Genomic DNA, 16,163 nt, shown 5'->3' with positions numbered 1-16,163 from the left:
AACAAGTGTCAGATAATGCTTATAGCAATTCACATATCGTCTTTTCCTTCCTCACAGGTTGTAATCATGAGAGATTACCATCATGAAAACGTGGTTGACATGTACAACAGTTACCTTGTTGGTGATGAGCTGTGGGTTGTGATGGAGTTTCTGGAGGGCGGCGCTTTGACAGATATAGTGACTCACACAAGGTGGGTTGGGGACCAGCAGCGTAAAGCCCACAGCATAAGCTGTGCAGGACGGAGATGCCGTGGCTTTTCTTCATGGATGCCTCCAGACCTCACCTCCTGCTGAGGGAAGCTGGGTACCTCCTGGCTCTATATATGTATTTTTATATATATATTTATTGCTGTATATTCATATATACATACAAAATACATATATACAAACATAAAAATACATACAATATACATGCATGGGAAATATATATATGTGAATATATCTGTGTATGCGTATAGCTTTATATGCATGTGTGTGTGCGTGTATATATACACACACATATACATGCGCGCGCACACACACACACACACTTACTTATACTGTAGCGTGCTCACTTCACCAGCATAAATAAGCCACTGCAGATGAATTCCTGTCAGTACCAGCATTTTTTAAATAGAAGGGAAAGAAATATCTGAAAGGGCTTGCTGGTAGATGGGGATTTGCTAGTGCTTTAGGAGGTAATTTAGCAGCAACACGACTTTTAGCCTTTACTTCCTAAAATGGCAAAAAAAATCTTCTTTTCCCTGTTTGGTGATCTGTATTGTTGTTTTTGCCGTCATAACTACGTCTTCTAAGGGTGATTTCTTTCCATACTCATAACCCATGTAACCACGCTGTCAGAAATGTTAACTGCAAGCCAAGCCTAAAACATAATGGGAAAAGTGGTTTTATATCAGAATATTTGTGCTTACGGTAGAGCTTGTTCCCATATTTCAGTTAATATTGTACCTTTAAAAAAGGCAATTTGCCAGCACAAAAGCTATAGTGTATGGAACCGCTCTTCCTCTTCTGAGTGGCGACATTAGATGTTACAGACCTCTTTACATCTGCTCTTCACTCATCTTTTCCTGATAAGCAGGATAAAATGAGACAGGAAAGAGGAATTCTTTATTTAATTTCTTCCTCTTGAATAAAAAAATAAAAATTTCCACCCCAAACCAGTGGGAGAGTATTTAGGTGAGCAAGAAGAAAAGCAAGGAATAGTAAATTAGAAAATTTGTCTTCTCTCATAGTTTAATGATGCTCTTAGATCCTATCAAAAGCAGAGCTGTAACACAGGTATATTATTTTTTAGTGTTGCCTTATCTGATGTGCTGAAATAAATCACAATATTGCAAGTCATTTGTTAAATACTGCTCCCCAAAATATTAAAGCTCTATCTTAGATATTTCTGACAGGAGTTTAACGGCAAACAGATGTTCCCAGGATGCCACTTCTGAAGAGCTGTCATCTATTTTTTTACTCAAAATAGTCTTTCCTTAATCTTCTGGGTTTTTTTACATTGCATGACCTTCCCTCAAATATTTTGCTAAAATACTGCAAATGGCACACAAAGTTAAAGCAGAAGTCTTCATGGGTATTTTTCTGCTCACGTAGCAGAGATGCTGGGGACATCCAGCGATGGGGCAGTGGTACCGGGGTGCACGACCCATCCCAGCCGTTGCCATCGCACTGTGGCAGATGGCTTCTTCCAGAATGGGGTTTTGCACGCATGCACAGAAATGAGGACTCTTGCTGTTTATTTTTTACTGAAATACGCTGAATATTTTTTTAGAAGGCATAAAAGCAAAGAAGTGCTCTCGAAGAGCTACACCCAGGGCCTGATGTTTTGTCTGCACAATTAAGAGTGTTTTTTCTCGTATTTATTCCTCGCCTGTTTCCATCCCAGTAGTGATATACCCTCCTTGGCAAGCAGTGGATTTACTGTAAATAAGGCATTTCCGTTATTTCCCAGAGGGAAGCAGGCTCACTGTAACAGGCTACATCACACAGTACACTCTGCTGCTTTAGTGCTGCAGAGAGACTTAGGTAACCAGGCCTCATTGCAGTGTTGTTCTTCACCCCTCATCTCCCCTATTTTGACAGAAATAGGACCAGAGAGTTGCCCCACAGAGACGTTGCCTAAAAGATCTCCTGGCTGTCTGTATACTAGCATGAAGGGAGACTTGGGCCTCTTCACTCCAGCTCCTCTTTCCTGCTGTCTTCATTAAAGCTCAGCTCGTTTTTCCGCCTTGCTGTTTCAGGATGAACGAGGAGCAGATCGCGACCGTCTGCCTGTCTGTCCTGAGAGCTCTGTCCTACCTGCACAACCAAGGCGTCATCCACCGCGACATCAAAAGCGACTCCATCCTTCTCACAAGCGATGGGAGGGTGAGCGCCCAGCATTTCCCCTGCCATCTCTTGAGGCTGGCATGAAAATAGCTGTGCACGTTCAAAATGACACTAACTTAAAAAAATACAAGCCAGGCACGTGAAGCCAAGGGATATGACCTGTGAATAACTTGTTAGAGAGCTGAATCAGAAAAACACAGACCTGGCCTGGCCGGTGATTGACATCAGCACTGCATGCAGAGGCCTTGGGAATCAGAGCCATCAAAAGGCAGTGGCAGAAGAAACTGTGCCGCATGGGTGATGGTTAGGTGACGGGAGACCTTCTTTTACGCTGCACCACTCCTACTCTGATGCCTCTCAAAAATATTTTCTTTTTACTACATTTAGTTATCCTTTAGTTAGCAAGCTTCTATACATTTGCTCTGTTTTCCCAAGCCAGTTAGGAGGCTAACATCAATCCCTGTGATTAGGAAATATTCCGCATTACTGCTGAAACACACCCCTGATGGCAAGGGTAGCTTTTACCATAGGTACACTTACAAGATGCTTGATAATACCTGTCCCACACTTCCATTTACTTGGATAGGCTGCTGCTGTCAGTGAATTGGTCGTTCTTTGTGTCGTTAATGAGTAGGGAGAGAGGGCAACAAAATGCTGCACATGACCTGCTCAGTCAGCAAAATAAAGTTTGCGTGCAAAAAGCCACTATTCAGCAGTGCTTGGTCCCGAAAAAATTATTTCCTTACAAGGAGAAAGGTGGGTTTGGGCAGTGGTATTTCTGGGCATACACAGCCATTAATCTTGAGGCACCCAAAGGCTTAGGTGGAGGGAAGCAAATCCCTCTTAAATAGAAAACCCTAATTTCTGTTTGAGTTAGGCACTACTTCACATCTCACCTTGTGGCCCCATTGGGATAATTTGAGTACAAACTAATGCATTCATGGCCAATGAGTCCCATAAGCAGGGCTTTAAGGGTTGCTCCACTGGCATTACACACCTGTCTAAAGTAAGACTTAGTGGGTTGGTCTGAGCCCAAGAGCACCCAGTCAGTCTGGAACCAAATCTAGATCTCCTTCAGAAGGTAAAACTCTTGGCTTCCCAGGCCTGGTCTGATTATCTAATCAAAGGCTTAGCATTATAATTTGATTCCCACTTCACAAAGAGAGGGGGATTTTCTTCCTGCAGTGGTCACAGGCTGCCCCTGTTAATCCTGTCAGGGGAAGAAAATTCCATGTGTGTAGGAGTTTTCCAGTTGTGATTTCAATCCATGTTGCTGAAATAGCATCTGATCTGCTCTCAGGATCTGCATACAGTGCCTCATTATACTCATTACTCCAGTACTTATTATCTGCATTGCAGATTTCTTCATGGCTGTGTTGTGCAATTATCTTTTTTTAGAAAATCGTCGTCTTCTTTTTTATACTCGAGTGAGCAATAGATATGCAAAAACTCTTGTACTCCTACAAAAGAAGATTGGGCTCTGCTTCCAAAATATGCATTATTTCTTCCATTCCTCATCATGTAAAGTGAATAATACATTTAGCACAGAGAACTTGGCTATTATTGGCTCTGTTTTAGAAATACCAACAATCATTTTGTAATTCTGTTAAAAATAATACCCTTAATTTAAAAAAAAGTAATGTCTGTACTGAATCCAAAAGAAAACAAATCAGTGCTGATAATAAAATGCTGGTCTACACAGTGCAGGGATTTATGCAACTTCCCACTTTAGTTGTTGGGGGTTGTCTGGGCTCACTTTGTATCCCCAGGCGCCGAGTACGTGATCGGATACATGGCTTACGAACTTTGGACATGGGTCACTGTTGCACTGTGCAGTGTATAGCTGGGGGTGATGGAGGTTAGGCTAATGTCCAGGAAAACCCTTATGAGAGCTTCTAGGCCTCCAAATAAATACCGGGGGGGGGGGGGGGCAGGGGGGGAGCCTTTAGCCTTATGGAACAAGCTGTTTCTGGAAAGGGGTGATGCCACTGACACTCAGACCATCTTGTTTTGGTTGGAGGTTGGAGGAATTTTCACCTTGGCATTGTACAGCAATGGAGGGGGGAAGCGATAATTTTCCATAATTTTTGTTGTAAAAAAAAAAAAAACTGGCATAAAAGCATGAGCAGGCACATGATGCAGCAAGAGCTGCTCTCCGGAGTGCTTGTGTATCCCATTATTTCTAGTTCAGGTCACTGCCACAGCTACTCAAGGACAGTACCGTCTTTAATTCCTGAGGTACCAAGCAAAGGGAGCAGGTCCCCTTATCTCTAAAACCATTTTGGAAAAGTCTTGTACCCTTCCCTGCCTTCCCCAAATTAGCTCCCCTACTACATAAAACCAACAGTTTATTTAATGATAGTCCACAGTGTGTAGTCCTGGTCTTGAAAAATTATTCGCAGGGCTATTGCTTTCTGTGAGGGTTAGATCATGCTCTCTGTGATTGATAAAAGAAAATGGGGTGAATGCCACTTGTTTATCTGTTTTCTGGCAAACTCACAGATTGTATGCCTGATACAAAGGAGTGGTTCTGTTTTCTGGCAAACTCACAGATTGTATGCCTGATACAAAGGAGTGGTGTGTATTGCAAAGTATGTATATTACTGAATATCAGTTTACATACATAGACTACAAACATGGGGTTTATATTTTTGCAATAATAGATTCATTATAAAACACTGTTACTTCAGAATTTTTTGCTTTCCTTCTATTTTTTTAAATATTATAAGCCATTTATCACCTCTGCATCCTTTTGCTGGTGGAGAGGCAATGAGCTATGACAGGCGATGTTGGTAACGAGCACCACTCCCACGCTTTCCTACTTCTTTCACTTGCCTTCATTTTAATGAGCCGCGCATTCTCCAGGCTGTATTGCCAGCTCCAGCTACACTACCAAAACTCTGCTGCTGTCCTGTCCCAGGCAAACGCTGCAGCTCTGTCCCTGTCCCCCCAGCTGCAGCTGGAGATGTGTGTCTCAGAGGAATTTGCCTTGTTATTCAAAAGGGGCTTTTTCTTTCTCTCTACATTTCAGATAAAATTGTCCGACTTTGGGTTCTGCGCCCAGGTGTCAAAGGAGGTCCCCAGGAGGAAGTCGCTAGTTGGGACGCCGTATTGGATGGCGCCGGAGGTGATATCCCGCCTGCCCTATGGCACAGAGGTGAGTACAGCCCACGCCGACCCAGCGCAGCCGTTTTCCCTCTGCCTGGTGCCTTGGTCGACCCCACCGAGCCCTGTCAGAACCATGCAGTTCTAATGCATTTGTGCAGATATGCTAAATAGCAGCAATTAAGTCTGCCCCAGAGTGCTACATTGTGCCTTGTTTTAAAGTATTTCTCCAAGATGACATCGTGGTTAAATAACAACTCCATTTAGTGCACTAAACAGTGTAATGCTTTTACATATTTTAGCTTAGGGTGCTGTTTTAAAGGAAACGGGCATCATTTTCACATCATGAAAGACTCTTTGATGATCTTTAATATCAAGCCTGCAGGCTGGAGCTGCAGTTACAGGTGTGTACAACTGCCTGTGCCAAACCAGCGGCCCGTACTGCACAGCCAGGTCCCATCAATATTTACACAGACCTGCAGGCAGAGATCCACTCTGCTTTCATCCAGCTAAAGCCTGAGATCCCTTTCCTCCAGAGTCCCAAACACAGGAGCCGGCTGGGTGGGTTGGATTGCCACCCTCTGTTGTAGCATTTGTCTCCACATTGGCTCATTCCTTGCAGTCATTGCTCTCATTAGTTGAGAGGCAGGGGAAAAAAGCGTATCATCATCTGTGGGAACTATTTTCAGCACTACCAAATGGTCTGGAAAAGGCAATTCACACATTTTTATTAGAGCCCTTCAGATGAGCCCAGAAAGGTGGGGACCCAGCAGCTCTGCAGTGCCGTACTCTCTCTGTTAGGAAGCTCTGAGTCACAGCACTTTGGCACTGCCAGCCTGGGAAGAGCAATCCCCTCTCCCGCGCACAGCCGTGACAGTGACTCACGCCTCCCCAGCCAGAGACGCGGCTGCATTTTCTCCTCTATGATGTGGTAAGGGGAGTTGTCTTCTGCTTGATAGTGCCTATAGTAACAGCTGCAGAGAGCAAACCTGCAAGATAAATATAGATAGATATGGATATATTTATACACAGACACACACAGACACACCTGCAAGATAAATATAGATAGATATGGATATATTTATACACAGACACACAGACACAGACAGACAGACACACACACACACACACCAGCCAAGGCCTGAGATGGGAGATGCTGCATTTTCACATCACGCAGCAGGGACCGATCTGGCACAGGCAGGGAGAGCTCCCGCCTGAGGGGGAGGGCACCCTGCAAGCACCAACATTCACCCAGGACGTCTGGCATTGTAGAAGATGTTTCAGGGGTAATAACATCAGCTATTATTAGCCCATTAATAACACTGAAGGGATTATAAAGTGGCTGAACTTATGGCTACATTAGGTTCCCCCACCAGAAGGATAAAAAAAAAAAAAAAAAAAAAAAAGATTTAAGCTGAAGGATAGTGTTGGCAATAGAACACAAGCAGTATGAACTGGCCTTGGCTGTATTTGGGCTGGCAAATGACAGGAATTGCAGTCATCAGAAGATGGGGATTCTGGAGCAGCTCTGCAGCAGGCCAGGACCAAAAAAAAAAAAAGTGTTTTGTGCTGTTGTTTTTTTTTTTAAGCTGGAGCTGAATCACTTTCCAAAGGGATTATATAATGGGTTATCTGTGCTTGCTGGAAATGGGCCTGGGTGTAGTAAGGACTTGCATTTGCCTTGGGGCCTCAAATGCCATTCCTACAGTCTTTAAGTTTCAGGGAATACAGAGTAACTGATTTCACAGCAGCTGAATTGTACCCTGCTCTCCCACTAGCTGCACCTTTCTGCAGCATTGTGGAGCCAACCTGGGGTAAATACTCAGAGGGTGCAAATCAGTACAGCTGAAATGCAGCACAGTAGAGTGCAGCTGGCCTCTCAAACGAGCGTGCCTTAGCACTGCTTCCAGTGGACATCACCTAAACCAGCTGCAGACCTGGGTTTGTAACTTGTTTCTAATTTATTTCTTCAATGCATTTACTGCTCAGGAGAAAAAATTGTTGTCAGCTGGTTAAAAAAGAAAGATTTATGGTGATGGCTCACCAGACCGTTGGCTTAGCCTGGGTGCAGACAGCAGGTACAACAGCTCGAGCCAGCTCAGAGGTTCACACGAACCCAGCTGTTGAGCCTGGTAGTCCCCTCTCTGCACTACCAATGGTGTTTATGAATGGTTTGTGTGTTACAGGTGGATATCTGGTCCCTGGGCATCATGGTGATAGAGATGATAGACGGTGAACCTCCATACTTCAACGAGCCACCACTGCAGGCCATGCGCCGAATCCGGGATAACTTACCACCCCGGGTGAAGGACATGCACAAGGTCAGACTTCCAAGAGGTGATGAGGGTCTTGCACCTACAAACATTTAATAAAACCATAGCCACACACTTCCATGCTCAAAGGATAAATTGCAACTTTAAGGTACCACCTTGAGCAGCGGGTCCTACACAGGACATGTGTCGGGCGGATGCGAGGCCAAACCCATCAGCAAACCATAGGCTTTTGAGTGCCCAGCCCCAGTTTTGCTTTTGCAGCTAGTGACTGCAAAGGGAGCTGCACAGAGCCTTGTGCTCCCTGCCCTTCCCACCCTGCCCAAGGACCAGAGCAAGTCAGCACGTCAGTCCTGCTGCTGATGGGTTGGTCCATCCATGCCCAGTGCCAAAGCCTTTGGGTACCTCCCATTTTGGGTGTGCTTCTAGAAGTCAGACCTGAGCTCTCAGCATATGTTATTGCTTTTCTCACCCACCACATGCAAAGCTATGCAGTGTGTGCCATTCTGCACCCCACTGATATAACCAAATACTGTCAACATTAATGGCACATAGAAGACACATGGCCCTTCAGCTCAGTACATCTGTTGTTGTAGGACAGCTCAGTGTGTCCCTTGTCTTCCCAAGAAAAGCAGTGTGCACAGACCCAGCATAGGCTGGAAAGGGGTGTCTTTGTCTGCCCCTAACACCAGTGTGATGTTTCAGGTCTCCTCGGTCCTCCGGGGCTTCTTGGACTCAATGCTGGTGCGGGAGCCCTCGCAGAGAGCCACAGCACAGGAACTGTTGAGACACCCATTTCTCAAACTGGCTGGGCCCCCTTCTTGCATCGTGCCCCTCATGAGGCAGCACAGGCATCGCTGAAGCTGACGACTTTTCGGGAGGAGGTCAGTGCAGAGTCTGGATAACGGCCACGCAAGAATCCCAGCGCGGCTGTGTGGAAACCGTGGGCAGGGACGAGTGAAACCTTGCAGAGGAAAACCAGCCCCGCGGAAATAATGTGGTGTGTAAAAAATCCAAGGAGGTGCTCTCTGGGGCTGCGAGGGACCGGGGAGCGATCCTGGCCGCCAGCTGGGTGGCCACGCTCTGCCATGGACCATCGCTCCCCAGTGCTGTTGTCTTCTTGGCCATCCAGGCAGAAGGTGCCAAATGCAAACAAGGTTGGAAAGATAATTAGTACAGAAGAGCACAACCAGAGTGAAACACCAGAATTTTATTGCAGGCTACAGCACTTCTATTTCAGAAGAACACTTTTCTGACAAAAAAGCACTTTTTATCTCAGTCATAGCAGCGCAATGTATTTTGCAATGAATTTGTAATTTTCTGTACAGTACATTTTGATAACTTGCAGTACTTTGTCATGTAACTGTTGTGTTAGTTGAAGTATTAAGTGTAACTTAGCAAGAATTTGAGAAGATAAAGTTTCCTACTTTTTTAACCCTTTTGAAAACAGAAAAAAAAACCCAAAACAAAACCACCTTTAGGAAGTTAGAAGGTTTTGCAGATTTTCCATCAGGGTGAGGAGAGCACTCATCCCGACATCACGGCAGCCCAAAGAGCCAACAATAACTGACGCTTGTGGGAGCACTGGCAGTCTGGCTTTGGGCGCTTGCCCTCTCAGCGCTACCGGTGACGCAGCGGCAATCAGAGCTGCTGCTGAATGTTAGCGGTCGTCAGGGTCTCCCTCCCCGTTTCTCCAGTGGTGGGAGCTAACGCATCCAGCGTACCTTTGCTCAAGGGTCATCTTCTCATGCCGTGGCAGTCCCTTCGTTTTATGCCACTGCAAGGCCAGTTTTGTTATCACAAAAATCTCCGTTATTTCTGTCATGCTCTGGAAGTGGAAAGGGATGGCAGGTGTCTGTCCGCCCGCCCAGCAGGTATCCTCCAGAGCTCCAACAGAGCGTTGTGATGCGTTATGAGATGTTTGCCATATAGAAGAAGTCGTGCTGCTGTCTAGACCTTTTTGAATGTTGATGCAACAGTTGACTACTACGGTACAATTTTGTGTTATTTGTTGGATGACTTTGCATGTTAACTGTAGGCCTAAATAGATTTGCCTTTAAAATTTTTAGAAGTGCTTCATAATTATTTCAATGATAAATGAATTTTATTTATTAATGACTAGTTCTTTTTAATTATGTATAATATGAAAGCCATGTTCTTCAAGGGGTTTTTTTTCTTACTGACCTCATTTTACAATATCATTAAGAAACACAAAGCCAATTTTGTGAAAACACAGTTAGTTTCTTTCTTATTATGGAATTTCATAATGAATAAATTAATTGTTATTTATTGTAGTAAATTATAACCAAACATCTAAACCTGGCAGGAGCTGTTTCTTAAAGATCTTCCTCCAGGACAAAAAAGTTGCCAATAGTAAAGAAGCTCCTTTAGTATTGCCCTTAAAAAGTTAAAGAGTATTTGAAGGGAGAGAAACAATTAAAAAAAAAGAATAGAGAAGATAAATATGAACTCAAACATTGAATAAATGTTCTTACATCTGTGTGTCTTACTCCCCACTGCTTTCTCTTCTTAACCCTGTTTGCACATTTTAAGAAGACACTAAAGAAAATGTGTTTGGCTCCTGCTGCCCCGCCGCAAACAGGCTCCCGGTACCAACCCGCAGAAACCTGCCAGAGCGCGCAGCACCCACAGCGTTCTAAGGTCTTTCTATTTTGTAGTCTTAACAACTCAGGAAAACAGGCTGCACCAGTAAAGGCAATGACATACAGGCAAAACTGTAATACTAGCCACAAAAGTAAACTTTTTTAACCACCTTTGAATAAAAAAGGGGTTGGGGTTGCTGGGGGTTTTTTCTTCAATATTCAGCACCTTTTAGGCTGTACAAGTGAAGAATTTTCTGCAACTTTCTTATCATTAGATACTTTAAACAGTATTCATCAAGTTTACTGAAAGTTTTGTCAATTTCAAAGGGGTTTTTTGTGAACACCAACTGCTGGTGAGACAAATGCACATGCAAGTTAAATAAATTAATTAATAAATGCTTTCATTTCCAGTGTGGTTTGTTTTTCCCCATGCCTTGTTTCTATTGTCTAAATTTGACTCTGTCCCACAGTACTGGCCCAAGCAAATAACAAGAAAAAAGGAGGGTCCTTGTATATATGTGTGCAATATATATATACACACACACGCACGTGTGTATGTGTATATATATATATATGTAAGTATATATAGTGATTTATAGAGCTGCCCCTAGTGATTTTAAAGTGTTGTCAGTGGCCATGTCTGCGTTGGAAGGCAGCTGCTCCTCCCTGGTCCCTTGCTGCTCGTCACAGCTGCGTCCTGACCCCTGGGTGGGGAGTTGCCGGGAAGCCCCAGCCTCAGTGAAGGTCATGGGCTGAGCACCAGTACCATGAGGGCTTGGGGTTAGGAAGGCCACTGGATCCAAAATCAAACCTGTGCCTACCCACCAGCCATGGGAAGGGGACAGTCAGTAGTCAGTGGCTGTACGGGTGCAATAAAATAGGTTGTTCTGTACTTTTTGATTGTATTTTTTAGTTTAAGATATTTGAAGAGTGAAGTGCTGCTGTCCAGCTATAATTTTCCAAATTAAGAAGGTAGGAGTAAGACCTCAAAAAAAGAACATCTCAGTGTCAATTTTTCTCCTAGCTGATGGCACAATCACTGCATAAACAATTATGATGAACTACAGGACATGAGTAAGAATAAGAAGCTTGAGATTCTGCTGTGCCTCCACCGAAAAAAAAAAACAAAAACCAAAACCTAAAAACAAACCAATGTAACAGTTGTCCCAAGCACATCAGACTTAAAAATCAAGGACCAGCAGGTTGGAAGAGGCAAAAGAGGCCCCATGAGTGGGGGAAAAAAAAAAAAAAAAATCTTTAATTTGCCGTATGGAAGAAAGTGCGAAGGCTTAGGGTTTGTAGCGCAATGGGGTGTGGCAAAACCAGGCAGCCTATGAGCTAAATGCAACACCAAAAATAACCCTAAGTGGGGGGAAAAAATAACAGAGGGAAATAATCATTCAAATCTGTACCATCAGCCTTTACAAAAAACTTGACGTGGGAGACTTACTTTGTTTCTCCCTGGGACGTTCCCAGCCCCGAAGAGGCCAGTCCTGATCAGGCCCGGAGCACCCCTTTGTCTTGCACCAGCCTCCCCTCTTCTGCTTGCACAAAAAGAAACTTCCCGGTGGCAGAATCACCAGTGTGGTTTGTCAGGCTGAAGCAGATAATGTAGTTAGAGAAATATTGGAGAAATATCCATTTCAACCCAAGATACCATGATTCAGCCATTCTGAGAGTCCCCCACACACAAACACACCTGCATGCGCACCACACGTTAGAAAAATACACAACTTCTCTACACACAGAAAAAAAGCTCTCATGGCTCAACAGACATCGGCAGAGCTGGCACGTGAAAGAAACACCCAGACATGCTGTTGCAGTCAGTCATATAGTACAGAAAATCTTGAGACATGATTAGCACACCCATACAGCTCTGCATATGAAGTACTTCAGAAAGACCATACCTGTTGAAACATTTCCGCCTTCCTTTCCCTGTCCCCTAAATAATCCCTGGTTTTTTCCGTATGCATCCTTAATTTTTGGCTCATAACCATTCAGCTCTCATGCCTACTGAAACCATACCTCCAAGGCTCCCCAGTAGCATCAGTTAGCTAATGAATCTATAATATTATTTGCTCTCTTAAGCATCTTCAAGTCTTATAAATGAGGTTTTATATTACTTTTGGTTGCTAACATCAGTAAATGTTTCAAAAAGCAGTAGCCATGACTCAAAAAAAAAAAAGAAAGAAATGCTTAACTTTTTAGCTGTTTCACCCACAGCACTTCATATAAACCCAGAGCCAGGCAAAAAAGCAGGGAATAACCATGGCCTGTTACCTTGGGCTACACAGTTGACTGAGCCGTGTTCCCTGCCTGCTCTGCAAATTTGTTCCTTGGGTAACCTCTGCAGGATCTTCCCAGGTCTCATCTCCTGCAACCCGATGGCTCCCGAGCCCTTATCCTGGTCCCTGTGGTCTCCGTGCTGCAGAAGCTGTTTCCTCCATCACTATTGCCTTGTAGGCTGTGCAGTCTTGCCCTTGTTGGGCATCTCAGCAAAAAAATATACTCTTTAGTTTTAGTTTTTTGGATACCAGATGCTGGGAGCATCCATTCACCCAGAAGATGTCTTCATCTGCTGCACCGGCTGAGGCTGAGCTCCACATACGGCCAGTTACTCCAGTGCATTTATTCCTGCCATTCACTAAGGAACGACGGCTTTTTCTGAGGTCGCCAGTCCTACAAGTATTCACAAATACTTGTCATATTTAGTAGCAGAGGCCAGGGCATTTACTGGCTATGTAACTCCCCTCCTTGGCAAAACATCAATAATTTATAATTAAAGTTCTAATCATAAGTACTTTGTAAGTCATTACCAGCTGCTTTAATAAGTGCTTAATTATTACAGGTCCTTATAGAGCTCAGTAGGGTGATAAGTTTCTTATATTTACCCACCTTCTACTAGTGTGTTCATAAATATCTATAAAGCAAAGTGTTCAAGTTTGCAGCTAGCTCATAATAAGCCACCAGTGAATGAAAGCTAACCATAAAATGAAGTCCCAATAAAAGTGCTGCTATCCTCAAGACTTCGCTGTAGTTTGATGGGCAGGAGGGAAGTTGGACGACTTTTTTAACCTCTCTCAGAAATAATTTTTCAAAAATAGGCTTGGAAAGCTTAAATCGATGGAAAATTCAGATTCAATTCAGTAAATAATTGTTAGCAAAAGGATGGAAAGAACTGAAAGATTCAAAGGGTTTTCTTTCAACATCTTAACTCTTTCTTTAAAGAGGATACATCAGTTTGGGGCACAATGCAAACTGTCATTGAGCTGAAATTATTGTTTCTATTTCTTTTCTTCCCAAAAAAAGAGAGGAAAAGCATTTCAGTCCAAGAAATTATTTTCTATCATCTTAATTCAGAAAACCAAGAAATTAATTATTATATTCATACAACTCTCTTCCTGATAGCTTACAGACACTTCCAGCCTGAAGGTGATGCTGAGTGCTACCTAAAGGAAACCTCTATCATGAAAAGCAGCAAAAGTTCTTAGGGCATGTGCGCATAGGGTCAAAGGAGCAGCATCAGCTTTTGGGGGGTTGTCCTCTCCTCCGATGGCCGATGCCACCACCTCAGTGCATTGGCCAATGCTCAAGCAGTGGGATCAGTCAAGGACAGTTTCCTGTGAGCGGTGAAGACAAATGTTTTCCTTGGACGGCTCTGCTATGAGTACCCTTACAGGGTCACTGCAGGTTGAACCAAAATTAGTTTGCAAAGTCAACCATAAATTAGAATTTTTCCATCTCAAATCAATGTAGATGTTTGAGAGCATCTCCCTGTTACACCAGGTGGGTCTTGCTCACTTTCTGCAAATGGGGAACCAACAACATGACCTGCAAGAGGCTAAACCCCACCAGCAGCTTTACTTGAACAAGGCACAACAAACTCCAGCTGCTCCAAAAACCAGCCTGGAGATATGTTCAGCCAGCAGCTCCATCCACCAGCCACTGCCTCTCCTAAGAGCGACACTATGGCAGCTAAGCCAAGCCCCAGGTTTTGTTGCCTTCAAACAGCTCCATATAAACCCTGAATTGTAGCTTCCAAGGGAGGATAAAGGTTAAACATAGCCCATCAAATGCTGCAGGGGTACCGAGCAGTGGGTTTCCCACGTCCTGCTCCAGTTTTGAGAAGTATCTGTCAACCCCTCGCCAGCTATTGACAATCCCCTTCCTGCCTCCAAACCAACTCTGCAAAATAAGTACAATTTCTGTGGAATATAAGAAACTATAGTGCAGATGGGATTGCCACCGATGGCTTGTGTGAGGAGCCATCACACGAGGTAAATGCAGGAGGCCAAGAGGAAAGAAGCATGAAGACTTTGCTTGGTTGTATATTTTGGAATACTTTGCATCTACTCTGCTTCTGCCACTGGCGATGCAATGGCCACAGTGCAAGGCTGGATCCACTCAGGGGTCATGGAAAGTAGCTGAGAAATGCAAGCCCAGTACAATTATCCCTTCTTTGGGTTAAAAACGTGGGGTGGATCAGAAATAAAAACAACTTATAAAAAGTGCTGTGATGTGCACTTCCTTATCTCTGTAAAGCTTCTCCTAAAGACAAGTGGAAGGGAAGTAGCTCTGTTTTATGTCCCCCATTTAAAGTTTTGATATCCAAACTGACACACAACTAACTCAAGTTTTGCAAGGAAAAAGAAGGGGGGGGGGGGAGGGACAGGTGCTGATGAATGTGAAAAGAGGGAGAAAAAAAAGCCCTCATGGGCTCTCCTGGAGAAACAGATGGCACAGGGGAAAAATAGGATCCTTCCCCTTGTTTCCAGCCTCAAAGTCCTTCTCTTCCCCCATTTTTCACAGACAACGTCCCAAGTCTTTTATCTCTCTCATTATACTCAACCGAACCAGCAGAAATTGCTCCTATTGACACCAAAGACTTGCAGCTCACTGGGAGAAAACCAGCCAGGTGAGGACTGGCCTCTTACTGACTGGGATGTCTCCAGTTTGATGCAATTTCCATCCCCATCCTGCCTCCATGTCCTGCCCCACCGCTGCTCACCCACGTAACTGTGCCATCCCAACGGCTCGTTCCTGCAGCCGCCTTGCCAAAACGTGCTGTTCGGAAGACTAAGTACAATGGAGGGGCTCCTTTGGAATCTGCAGTTCAGCCGTTTGCTTCCTTTTTTATTTTACTTTGATTTTTTGGGATGTCAAATACAGGAGCAGATGTTCCAGGCTGATGGGAGCTGGCTGGGAGAGCCTGTCTGGCTGGAGGGCAGACAAGAGGGAGGCAGGACAAAGCTGATAACTATGGCCCCTCTCTATTAAGGATGAACTTTTAATCCTTTTATTTACTCTCCTGCTACCTATGGCTTTTTCTGGCTGCCTCTAAAAGAACCTTTTCTTTTTTTTTCTTTTTTTTATAATAATCAGCTCATTGTAGACAGTGGCACTTGGTCAACCCAAAGCCCGCCCAGAACACTTTCACCAGAGCTTTAAAAGAAAAGGGCAAAGCCACAAGCTTCATTAGCACCATAATTCTGCTTCTTACATCCAAACGAGAAAACAAAAAGCTGAACATAACATAGAAATGAGACCAGGAATAAGACAGGACTAAAGAAAGGCTCTTGCTGCATCCACCTTCATAAAAAAAAAAAAAACCAAAACCAACTAAATTTTGGAGGAGACTGCAGCATTAAAAAGCAGTTAAGTTTCTCCCCTCACATTTCTCGACATTGAAATTACTATTTTTCTTTGCTTATTATCCTGTTTTAAGCTGAAAGAGAACAGTCTGTATGAGCCCCTATTTGGATCAAATCAGTTCAGAACCAAGAAGGTTACTTTCCATAGCCTAAACTAATACAAGGTCTGGACTAACTCTTGCTGCAGTAACACCAGAGCCAAG

At 43.9% G+C, this 16,163-nt stretch overlaps 1 protein-coding gene across 2 annotated transcripts in view; it reads left to right on the top strand.

Moving 5' to 3' along the window:
• Nucleotides 1–10,705, top strand: part of PAK5 (p21 (RAC1) activated kinase 5) — a 92,485-nt gene extending 81,780 nt beyond the window's left edge. For both annotated transcript variants that reach the window (XM_075035454.1, XM_075035453.1), the window contains 5 exons: nt 58–191; nt 2,244–2,370; nt 5,363–5,488; nt 7,623–7,757; nt 8,412–10,705. In XM_075035454.1, coding sequence (XP_074891555.1) covers nt 58–191; nt 2,244–2,370; nt 5,363–5,488; nt 7,623–7,757; nt 8,412–8,567 — 678 coding nt within the window. In that variant the 3' untranslated portion in view covers nt 8,568–10,705. The remainder of the gene's footprint in view (nt 1–57; nt 192–2,243; nt 2,371–5,362; nt 5,489–7,622; nt 7,758–8,411) is intronic.
• Nucleotides 10,706–16,163: the final 5,458 nt, after the last annotated feature.

The sequence above is a fragment of the Buteo buteo genome, chromosome 9 (assembly GCF_964188355.1).
Source record: "Buteo buteo chromosome 9, bButBut1.hap1.1, whole genome shotgun sequence".
In the NCBI taxonomy this organism is placed as follows: Eukaryota; Metazoa; Chordata; class Aves; order Accipitriformes; family Accipitridae; genus Buteo; species Buteo buteo.
Note: the sequence above shows the minus strand (reverse complement) of the source record. Positions and strands in the feature narration are given on the sequence as shown.